General features: G+C 37.7%; 1 protein-coding gene across 2 annotated transcripts in view; it reads right to left on the reverse strand.

Moving 5' to 3' along the window:
* Nucleotides 1-12362, reverse strand: part of CERS6 (ceramide synthase 6) — a 342305-nt gene that overhangs the window by 224481 nt on the left and 105462 nt on the right. For both annotated transcript variants that reach the window (XM_055291896.2, XM_055291897.2), the window contains exon 3: nucleotides 7266-7396. In XM_055291896.2, the coding sequence (XP_055147871.2) occupies nucleotides 7266-7396 (131 nt within the window). The remainder of the gene's footprint in view (nucleotides 1-7265; nucleotides 7397-12362) is intronic.

Here is a 12362-nt window from a genome sequence, read left to right on the forward strand (position 1 = left end):
GTATAAAACTGCTCCTGTTTTTATTAGGTTCCTAGCTTATTTTCAAAGTGTCACTGATGAAATTTCTGAGTGTTGTGTCCCTAACCCATTCTTCTCACAAACCCTAAGTTATTTTGTTTTGTTATGCGATTTTGCATGGTGTGGCCATTTTTAGGAATGCAGCATATGTCGTATGACAGCACAAGTGACTATACTACTGCCCACAGGTCAATGACTTACAGATCCTGAAGATGAAGCATAAAACATAACCTTTCCACAGCCGTCTTCAGGCACTCTGATGAGGCTGGTTCTACTAAAAACATTTCAAGAAGGGCCGGTGCCAAGTACAGATACACATGATGTGTAAGCATTGGTGTGGGCACCTGTATAAAATATGACACCGTATAAGCAGTAAATGATAAAGGATTTATTTCTGGATGGTATGCTTTGAAGTCTTTCCCCCTACAATTTTGTATGAACATTATGTAGACTTTTATAAATCCTCTACAATCAAAATCAATTATAAGGATTTGCATGATTCTGCTCTAAATCAGAAACAAATAACAACTTTTAAAATACATTAAACAACAACAAAAAATAGTACATAGGTTCAAAAATAACAGACTGGGTTAAATAATAATATGAGGCCTTAATAAATTCAGTTATTCCTCTACATTCTGTCCTCTTTATTACCATCCAATTCCATGTTGAACAAAATTATTAGAAAAAATATTATTTAAAAAGCCTTTAGAAATTTAGACTTTACATAAAAACTGACCACTCAAATGTAGGCAGACCACAGCAGTAGCTAATGTGCAGCCAGCCTGACCAAGGTATGGCCTGTCTTATATTTTTAGCAAAAATCTCTTTTCCTTAATTAGCCGACACACATGCATTAGAGGCCTAGCCATATGCCATCAAGGAATGTGTGAGGCTTGTTCTAAATGGAAAACCTGAGTTCACCGGCCACAGATGGTAGGTCCAGAATAGAACGAGGGGGACAAGGTTTCAAAGGCTTATTCGAGGCAAAAGAGCAGACTGTCCATAGTCCAGTTCATCAATCTTCAGAATTTCTGTAATGAAAGCAATGCTGCCTTGAGGACACTAACAGCTTTGAAGAGTGCCTGGCTAGGCTAAATGAAACTGCACACCATCAAGGCACCATATCCCAGGAATACTGGAGATATGCATACCAATTACAGAACTATTCAAATTTTTCTATTAAATGGCAAAACTCTGAGAAATGGATGACTGTCCCTAGCACTAGGAGACTATATTCTCTTCCTTGAAACTCTGAAAGAACCACAAATAGTATTATAACCCTAAAGCAGGGTTCTGCAAACTATGGCTAGAGGGCCAAATCCAGCCTGCCATCTGTGTTTGTATGGCCCATGGGTTAAGAATAGCTTTTATTTTTTGTAATGTATTTTTTAAAGAATAATACTTTACAACACATGAAAATGACATATTCAAATTTCAGTATCCATAAATACGCTTTTACTGGAACACAGCCATGCACATTTGCATCGTCTCTGGCTGCTTTTATGCTGCAGCAGAATTGTAATTGCAACAAAGTCCATATGATCTAAAATATTTATTTTATGGCCATTTATAGGAAAAGTTTGCTGACCTCTGTCCCAAAGCTAAAACCGACCTGAATACAACCCACAGATATAAAATTATTTAAGGTAATAGTCTTGCACACCAAGACATTCACTGAGTAGTAACTTGGACTATAACAATGTACTTTGGATGACAGAAGTTGCTCTCCAAACCAGGGACTGTTTTGTATTAATGGAAAATAACCACAACTATCACCATAACAGAAACAAAACAGCTCAACCCTGTACTCTTCAAGAACTAGAGACTGTCCACCAATTTTATGATTTTTTCCCAGACTTATAATCAGCATGTACACATTGCTGATCATGTATCCTAGTACTGAAAAAACAAAGATGCCATTTCTCTAGAAGATAATAGTTTCTTATTTCCCCCTTCAAAAACTGCATTCATTACGAGAATTTTGGCAGTAAATTTTGTAATTGATGCTCATGTCATGGTCTGAAAGCGAAAATAATCAAAATTGAATTTTCTGTCTGGCAAAACTTTGTCCATCACCAGAGTATGGAATATATGGAAATGGTTTACAAATATTCATGTTTTTTTTTTGCAAGTAGGTGGCTGTTTATGAAAACATGTTGAACATATTCCCCATACTATTTCCTCAGATAAAAGACTGATCTGAAATAAAGGAATATGAGAGACTAAACTACTTGTTTCCTATATGACCTCACTTCCTTTCCCCTGTCATCAATTATTAGGCTCCACTTTCCATGAAGGTCGCAAGATAGCACTGATAATTTATAAATAGCTGTAAAAACTGCCAGTTAGATTCAAGGTGACCAAGTTAGTAGCATGAAGGCAATTGGTTAACCCATTCATTTTTCAATGATGAATTAGCTTGCCTTCAATGGAATCACAAACTAAGAAAAATCACAGGGCTTCTTTGCAGAAATAATCACAGTTTCCAAAGGGTCTCAGGTTTTGATGAGTCTGCTGCCACTATACAGAAGCATACAAATATGGCAGCACTGCGGGAAAGTTTTAATCACTATCAATTCTAAAATGGAATTCCTAACGAAAAGGGAATCCTGAGCTGTCATCTTACTCAACAAACTCCGTAACTTCAGCAGCATAGGGAGTAAGCTTCAATTCAAATCACTGAGTAGTAGTGTGAATATTCCTTGCCATAGATTTTCAGATTACATATGGGAGATTCATCTTTCCAATCTTTGAGACTGCTTAAATAAAAGCCCTATATTATATTTCCTCCTAGACCTGTGCTATGAAATGTACTGCACGATACTCAAAAATGATGAGCACAGGCAGGGTCCAAATGAAAGGAATGCCATTTATTCTGACATCTCTGCTTCTTCCTGTTACATCCAGCAACTATTTTAATATATTATTTATTTTATATTATCCTGAGTGATAAAAACCCACCACTTGGATGCAATTGTCAGAGAAGGATGATATAGCTTCACCAGCCCAAAGGCATAATCCCAACCGGCACCTCCTTCCATTCGGAACCAGTTGCTTCTAAAATGTCTCACATGACATCTCATTTTTATAAATTCTTCATTCTCTCTTGAAATTCTCTATTTCAGTTGCCAATAAGAATTTGAATGCTTTTGGAAGGAGTATTCGTCAAAACTGACATGACTGTGAATGACTGACATCAAGCAAGAGAAAACAAATCACGTCAATGTATTAGCATTTTACTCGCTAAACAGCTTCTACTCAGTCCATCTGCATGTAATGGGTGTGGCAGAAATTGGACATGCCTGCAGATGCTTACAAGCACAGTTTGGCTTGCATACTGGTGCTATTCCACACTGCTGAAAGATGAAATACAATTATCCTGAAGGAATTCTATATTTTGGAAAATAGGAACTTATATAATAGAAAAATTATAGATTCTTTACATTTTGGCCCTCAGGCAACAAGCTCCAAATTTGTGTTCTCTTGTTTTCTAATTTGACTTTTAGTATTTCTGAACGGCAATTGTCTTTCTTCTTAACCAGGGATGTGTGTCATAAGCACTTGGGGCATTTTTTTCCGTGATATACATGTTCAGACTCCACCTGAGTCATCATCCTGACACCCTGAGATGGGGCTCGGGCACGTGTATTTTGAAAACATCACTAGGTGATTGTGAAAATGCATCCTTAGTTAAGAACAACTATTCTAGATCTTTTTTTTACGTAGGTAAGTAAGTATGACACACACATTTGCATACACAGACCACTATAATTCTACTTTATCCCTCACGGTGTTCTCTAAATGTTCTCCTTTGCCATCCCATTCTTTCCTCTGAATTTCTGTCTTTAAAATTGTCATGGAGCTTTCCATAGTCAGGTAATTTTCCTAGACAAATTTTATGCTAAGGCAGTATACATTAGGCACTCACTTATAGGGGCAAAGTGACAAATGAGATCAGCAACTCTTTCCAAAACAATGCCATTTTAACACACAGTCATACCAAATTATTTATTTGGCAGAGCCTGCCTGTTGGGGTAAAGACTAAGAGAAATGAAAGAACAAGATGTGGCCCTGTGGTCTTCAAGCAACACAGAATTGGAATTGAAATAGATAGGCAAGTTAAGTAACCACACAAGGCAGCATGTGATTCAGGGTTAAATTCCTAGTACTCTAAGGATGCAGGGGAAGTTGTGCTCACTCCAGTCCCGACAGTCAGGCCACACTTCAGAGAGGGCCTGGGATTTGAAGAATGGTGAGGGGATAAATGGGTAAGGCAGAGGAAGTTCCTGGCCTGGAACACCATACACAAGGCAGGAAGGAAAAAGGCACAGACAGTAAAAACACAACCCTCTAGAAGGAAGATGTCATTTGGGTGACTGACATTAAACAAGCAAAAGACAGATTCTAGTTATCAAGCTCAGGGACCTAATATTTATCCTACACTTGTCTTAAAATCATCAAAGTTTTAAAGTGTCAGAACATGGGGATAGTAGTATTTTAGAAAAATAATTTGGGATTTTTGGTAGCAAACAAAATGTCTATGTGTATGCAAGATAAAAAAATGAGACATATGAAAGCATATCGGGCTACAATGGCGAATTTACAAAGAATTAATAGAACTCAGTGGCTGATTGACTTGAGTTTCCAGCCTATGACAAAACGGAAGCATAAAAACAATAGGAAAAATAAAGTCAGGAGTGGAAACAAATTAGAACTGCCAGCTGGAGCTGGCAGAACGATGCCTTAGAAGAAACATCTGCACTGTACACATGGCTTTGGAAGAAGCTGGTGAGAGGAAATGATTTTAACACATAGAATGGAAGGTAGGATAAGGCAAATATGAGATTGAAGACTAAATCTGGAGTGTCATTAACACATTAAAGACCACAGAGCAAACACAGAATAAATGATGCAAACAAAAGGCCTTGGAAAGGCAGGAGAATCTAGTGGCAACTCAGAAACCAAGGAAGAAGAGAGTTTCAAAACAAAACTTCATCAATACTATATCATACAACAGAAAGATGAAAGGCCACTGACACTGACCCAGTTCTAAGCCCAGCAAATCTCCCATGCACTCCAACCTACAGTTGATCTTTTTCCATTAATCTTTACTGACTATCCATATCAATCCTACAACACACATATCTGGTTATTTTCTTTTTTTGAGATGGAGTCTTGCTCTGTTGCCCAGGCTGGAGTGCAGTGGTGCAATCTTGGCTCACTGCAAGCTCCACCTCCCGGGTTCATGCCATTCTCCTGCCTCAGCCTTCCGAGTAGCTGGGACTACAGGCGCCCGCCACCACGTCTGGCTAATTTTTTGTATTTTTAGTAGAGATGGGGTTTCACCATTTTAGCCAGGACAGTGTCGATCTCCTGACCTCATGATCCGCCCGCCTCGGCCTCCGAAAGTGCCCGCCTCGGCCTCCGAAAGAGGCACTGCGCCTGGCCCTGGTTATTTTCTAATATCTATCTTTGACCTACACATACTCAGATATTATGTCTTATTTCCTTAACACTGTTAGAAGTTTCTTGAGGGAAGAAATGATGTTATTTTATGCACCATCTCTTCCCCATCATCGTGCCTCCACGTTGCCATACCACTAGCAATCATTTAGAAGCATTTTTAATTGATTATAACTATGACAGTCTTATTTATTGTGGTATGCACATAATAACCTGCTGAATTCATGGAGAAGAGACAGACACTGGTCTAGTGTTAGTACTTGCTACACAAAGTGTGATCTATAGACCAATGGCACCAGCATCACGTGGAAACTTGTTAAAAATGCTGCCACCCCAGACCAAGTAAATCAGATTCTGCATTTTAACAAGATACCCAGGTGACTGATGCTTATCTTAAAATCTCAAATACACTAGTATTTGAGAGAAACTGGAGTAGACTCAGCATAGTAGGGGCTGGCACCAAGTTACCAAGGAAGTTAGTCAGAGGAGGGAAAGATGGCACATGACTTTCAGCATGTAGACATGTGCTGAGACCCAACTTCACCCTTGCTCAGACTTGTGGCTCAAAGACAGAGCCCAGGCCCTTTGGATATATGGCAGGGCCAAGCTGGGAAGCAATTTTGGCTTTTGACCAGGAGCCCAGATACATAAATCCTTCTCCCATAAACTGCCAGTAAGTTCATTTATTGAGAGGGCTTTGCTGATTGTATCTACCAGGTTGTTTTTCCAGACTTTATAAATATTCTAACCTCCTAAAGACCCTGTTTATGTTCTCCATATTTACCCATCCCTAGGAATTTGTGATATTTTTCTGCCTTCCATTTATTTATCCTATAACGTTAGGTTTCCCTCTAAGGATACAATTAGTGAAATACTTTTTTGAAATAATTGAAAGCCAAAGCTGAAAATGCAGCTTCAACCCCAAACAGAAAGGGCCTGCAACTAAGAGAGCTGCACCGAAAGCACTATTGTTTAAAGGACCAGGTGTCAGGAAAAAGCTCCCGAAAGAAGAAACTGAAGAACTGTTAGAAGACATAGGAACAGTCACACCCAAAAGATGAAGACCACATAGGGTAATGACTCTCCAGGCACATCTTCCCTTTGTTGGGGATGTTCTCAATGTTTCAATGTATTTTTCTCTGGTTTTCCCATAGGTAAGTACATGAAGTATCACTACTTCAAAATATCACTGCGCTGGAAGAGCTCTCTGTGGGTCTTTTAATATTTTTAACAGCTTTATTGATATATAATTTACACACTATATAAAGTTCACATTTCAGAGATGGAAGAGACTTCAATTCCATCCCCCACCTTCAAGCAATGCTTCATTAAACTCACCCAGAAATACAGCCATTTCTTAAATCTCCAGGAATACAGAAGATTGTCACGACCCTCTGATAATATATCCTAATATCTCAGTTTTTATTAGTAGGAAGAACCTAAGTTGCCTTTATTAAAATTCAAACTATCCACATCTATAAAACTAATGACTTTTAATGCTGTATTTCAAAGATGACTGATTGAAAAGACCATTGTAGATCCTTTTATAATATGCTTACTTTGTAGAAACTCCATTAAGAAGTGAACTTTATTTACTGTATCCAAAGTGGAAATCACAAATTCTTACAAACTACTGTTTCCTGTGTTTTTCCTGAACTATTTTCCCACCAGACTGCAGCTTTTTAAGGGCTGCTGAAGCCTGCACAGATCTGTTATTTTTCACCTCAGGGTTGGCATGAGTACTTAGGCCTTTTCTTTCAAAAAGAAAAACAGCAACTTACATGCTCTCACAGAACCTCGTCAGCGTGCTTGGCTTCTCCTGATTGCGTCTTTGTCGAAACCAGCGCTGAATGCTTCGAACATCCCAGTCCAGTTGCTTGGAGAGGCCTTCCAATCTCTTTTCATCAGGATGCTACGACACAAGGTACCAGAAAAGTAATTTTCAATCCATTTTCATTTTCACCATCAACAGATCTGCCCTTGTCTATATCTGAGAGGTTTTTTTCCCCCTATTGTTTACTATCTGCTACTGAGATTTCTATATTTACCTCTGAGGACCGAGGCCTTCCACTAGCAGCATAAACAAAAATAACCACTAGGACAAAAGAAGTTACTCATGAAACAACATTTAGAAACATGAGTCTTGCTCTAATGCTTGCACGTCTCCTCATCAGCAATGTGCTTTCCGAAGGGCAACAAAGATTCAATGGAACATCCAACTAGCTGAGTCAGCCCCATCAGCTTCAAAGGAAGGGAGTCTATTGAAGGTAAATTTGCAAACAGGTATCATTCAAATATCTCACTTTCTCAACAACAACAACAACAACAAATGCTACCCAATGATCACATATCAGGATAATGCAGTAGAGACAAAAAGCATGGAAAAAAATCCCAAAGTGCCTCATTTAAGCCTAAGGTACCATTTCTACCAAACACAGTTTATCTTTCTTCCCCTTCTCATACCCTTTGTCCTCATTTTTCACACATTCTGCTTCTATTCGTTTTCTTGGTCATCCCTTTTTAACTGTATCCCACATCAAGTCTTTTACTAAGACTATGCATTACTTGAAAAAAGTAAACTTGGTGAAGCGGCAAGAGATGGCCCTGAAATGATAGGTGCTTGTTCAATTCCTCACTCCATTGACCTCTCTGAGCCTCAGTTTCCTCATCTGTAAAAAAGAAAAGGTTGTTTACCAACCTAAATTATATTGCAACAAGAACCAAATGTGAAACTGTATGTAAAACTCAGTAAATATTAATTTTCCTCTTTCCCACCTGATAAGGTTTGGCTATGTCCCCACCCAAATCTCATCTTGAATTCCCATGGGATCCAGTAGGCAAGGTACTAAATCATGGGGGCAGGTCTTTTCTGTGCTGTTCTCGTGATTGTGAATAAGTGTCACAAGATCTGATGGTTTTAAAAAGGGGAATTTCCCTGCACAAGATCTCTTTTGTCTGCCACCATATGGGACGTGCCTTTCACCTTCCGCTATGATTGTGAAGTCTCATCAGCCATGTGGAACTGTAAGTCCAATACATTTCCTTCTTGTTATAAATTGTCCACTCTTAGGTTTGTCTTTATCAGCAGTGTGAAAATGGAGTAATACACTATCCCTCCCCTCTATTCAATGTGTTAGAGAATGTCTAGCCAACAATCGCATGAGGGTGACCTACTACACAACAAAACTAAGCCATGTGAGCTCCATTCCTTTATTATATCTTTGCTTAATATTAACTATGTTTAGTTAATCTTTCTTTGATTGGATACTAATGCTTTAATGTAAGTGATCAGGAAAAATAGGGGTAAGGAGAAGGCACACTGACCAGCCTTCAAGTAATAAGGGTGAAATATATATATATAATACCTTTCTAAAAGCAGCTCAAGCAGCTCAAGGGGTCAGTGCTATGGACTGAATGCTGCGCTCTCCAAAATTTGTATGTTGAAACCCACGTGCCCACTGCGATGGTATTAGAAGGTGGAGCCTTTGAGAGGTAATGAGATCATAAGGGTGGACCTCTCAGATTAGATTAGAAGTTATTAGAAGAGACACTAGAGGAGCTTGCCCATGCTTGCATGCTCTCTCTCTCAATCTGTTCCATGTGAGCATACAAGAGAAGATGGCCATGTGCCAAGCAGGAAGAGGACCTTCACCAAGAGCTCAGCCACATCTGCATACTGATCTCAGACTTCCAGCCTCCAGAACTGTGAGAAATAAATATTTGTTGTTTAAGCCACCCAGTTGATGGTATTCTGTTACAGCAGTCAGAACTGACTAGAACAGACACACACCCAGAAAACACAGCAAATCGCTTTAGGGTACAAAATGTGCTGACCTTGTGCCTATAAATGTTCTTTGCCAACTTTGAGGTTTTTTGTTCTTTTTTTTTAGTAGTAGTAATGACACCATCTACACTCACCTTTGATGTCTCTCTTAATCAAAAATACAGGAAGGAGAAAAATCATTGCCTACAGCATACCTTGGCTACACCATTATCCTAATGGAATTCATTTTTAATTTCAATTTATTTTCTATGTTTATTAATAAAGAAAAAATTTTTATGGTGCAAAAATTTTAAATTATCCAAAGTTTCACCTTCCAACTTTGTTCTGGCTCTTTCAATCCCTATTCTCTCCTTCTTGTCAGATAACCACAGTTATTATTAAATCAGTTTCTTATCAGATAACCATAGTTATTATTAAATCAGTTTCTTTTTTTTGAGACGGAGTCTTGCTCTGTCGCCCAGGCTGGAGTGCAGTGGTGCAATCTCTGTTCACTGCAAGCTCCGCCTCCTGGATTCACACCATTCTCCTGCCTCAGCCTCCCGAGTAGCTGGGACTAGAGATGCCCGCCACCACACCCTGCTAATTTTTTGTATTTTTAGTAGAGACGGGGTTTCACCATGTTAGCTAGGATGGTGTCAATCTCCTGACCTTGTGATCTACCTGCCTCGGCCTCCCCAAGTGCTGGGATTACAGGCGTGAGCCACCACGCCCAGCCTAAATCAGTTTCTTTCCAATATTTATGCAAATATTAGCAAACTTGAATATATATTATTATTATCTCCCCTAGTCACAAAAATAGTTGCATACTACAGACATTTTTCTGGGCTTTGGGCTTTTTACCTTACAACGTATATTGAAATATTTCCTTTTCACTATATATAGAACACTCTCATTCTTTTGTAGAGCTGTAGAGATATACCATAATTTACTTATCCATTCTATTAATGGACATTTCGTAGCTTCTGAGCTTGTTCTATAAACAATGCTACAATAAATAACCTTACCTGGGCCATTTTATACATGTTTCTCTCTAAGTTCCTGAAAGTGAAAGTTGTAGATCAAAGAGGTCTATGCATTTGTAATTAATTTTGAAATTGAAAAGTTATTCTCACTAGTGATTTTACCAATTTATACTCACAAGCAAGAGTGCCCATTTTCCAAAGCCTCTTTGATAGACTATGATATCAGACGTTTCCATTTTTTCCAGTCTAATACATAAAACAGGATCTCAGTTTCAATTTCCTTTTTATGAGAGAAGCATTTTATCATGTGTTTCAAAACTCAACTGTATTTCTATTTTTTTATGAAGAGTATATTCATATCTACTGCCTATTTTTTCATGATTCCTTGGTATTCTCCTTGTTGATTTGTGAGGCATCTTCATTTGTTAGGGTGATTAAACCCTTCTCTGTACCAAAAGCTGCATACTTTTTTCCAGTATGTCATTTGCATTTTAGAATTTGCTTATGATGTTTTTTGCTTGTTTTACTTCCAGAAATTTGATAAAAATATATTTGAATTTATCAATCTTTTCTGTTATAGTTTCTACATTTGGAGTCATAATTAGCAAAGCCTCCCTCATTCCCAATGTTCAAAAGATTCTCCCAGGTTTCCTTTTAATAAATGTAGGGTTTTAATTTTTATATTCAAATCTTTAGTACATTTGGAATACATATTGGTATTATGAGGAATGAATCTAACTTTGTTTCCAGATGGCTACTCATATACCATTCATCTTTTCCCCCATCAAAAATCCAAGTCTTTTCTTCCATTGGTCTATTTATTCATGTGCCAGTATCACTACCATATAGTTAGTTTTCTCCGAAATCTTTATACTTTTTCTATATGAATTTCAGAATTAGCTTATCTATTTTCAAAATAAACAAATGGTCACACAAGGAACCCTGTTAATATTTTCAAGAAGATCATACTATTTCAATAAGATCATAACATAGGGTGAATTAACATCTTTATTTGTCTTTTGCATCCTTCAAGAGTTCTTGAAAATTTTCCTCATCCAGGTCTTGCACATCCCTTGCTATGCTTATTCCTAGCTATATTATTCTTTTAGGTTTCTACTGAGAATAAGGTACTTTCTTAATCTTTTATTATTTATTTTATTTTTTGAGATAGGGTCTAACTCTCTTGCCCAGGCTGGGTGCAGTGGCACCATCATGGCTAACTGCAGCCAGGATCTCCCCATGCTCAGGTGATCCTCCCAACTTAGCCTTCCACGTAGCTGGAACTACAGGTGTGCACCAACATGCCTATCTTTTTTTTTATATTTTGTAGAGACAAGGTTTCACCATGTTGCCTGGGCTGGTCTCAAACTCCTGGGCTCAAGCGGTCTTCCCACCTCAGCCTCCTAAAGTGCTGAGATTACAGGTGTGAACCACCATGCCCAGCCTCTTAGATCTTTTAATGCTTATTGTTTGCTTATATATATATATCAGCTATTGGTTTCTGGTTATTAACTTTGTACTAAAATTTTATATCTGTGGTAGTTTTTCACAAGATTCCCTTCATTTTTCAGGTACATAATAATATAATAGCATATTACTGTAATGTAGGCTCCATAAACAAAATAAATTTTTAGTATCCTTTTTCACTGGTACCTAGATTATAGCAAGACTCAATAAATACTTCTTTATGTATGAATAATTCTTCACAATAGCAATAGTTTTGTCACCTACTTTCCAATTTTTATGACTTTATTTTCTTTCTCTTACTTGCTAGTTCAATGTAAAATCTGGCATAATATAGAAATATAGATACAGAAAGTAAGAGGCCAGGTTTGGGACTATGATACAAATATGTTTGTCATGTAGCAGAAACCACCTATCTCCACTTAGACAATTTATTTTAATCCAAAGAGGTCAGGTTTCAGCATCCACGGAGTGTGATGTATTTTTCTCATTAGATCTACTCATAAAATGAATTATACAGAATTTTATATCAAATTATAAATAATTCTTTTAATGTGTTACTAGGTTCAGTTCACTAATTTTTTATTTAGGATTTCCTTATCAATATTAACAACAAAATTTGGTCTCTAGTCTTGCTTTTGTTTTTTATTGAAATTTTTGTTAGGCAT

The sequence above is a fragment of the Symphalangus syndactylus genome, chromosome 9, assembly GCF_028878055.3.
Source record: "Symphalangus syndactylus isolate Jambi chromosome 9, NHGRI_mSymSyn1-v2.1_pri, whole genome shotgun sequence".
NCBI lineage: Eukaryota > Metazoa > Chordata > Mammalia > Primates > Hylobatidae > Symphalangus > Symphalangus syndactylus.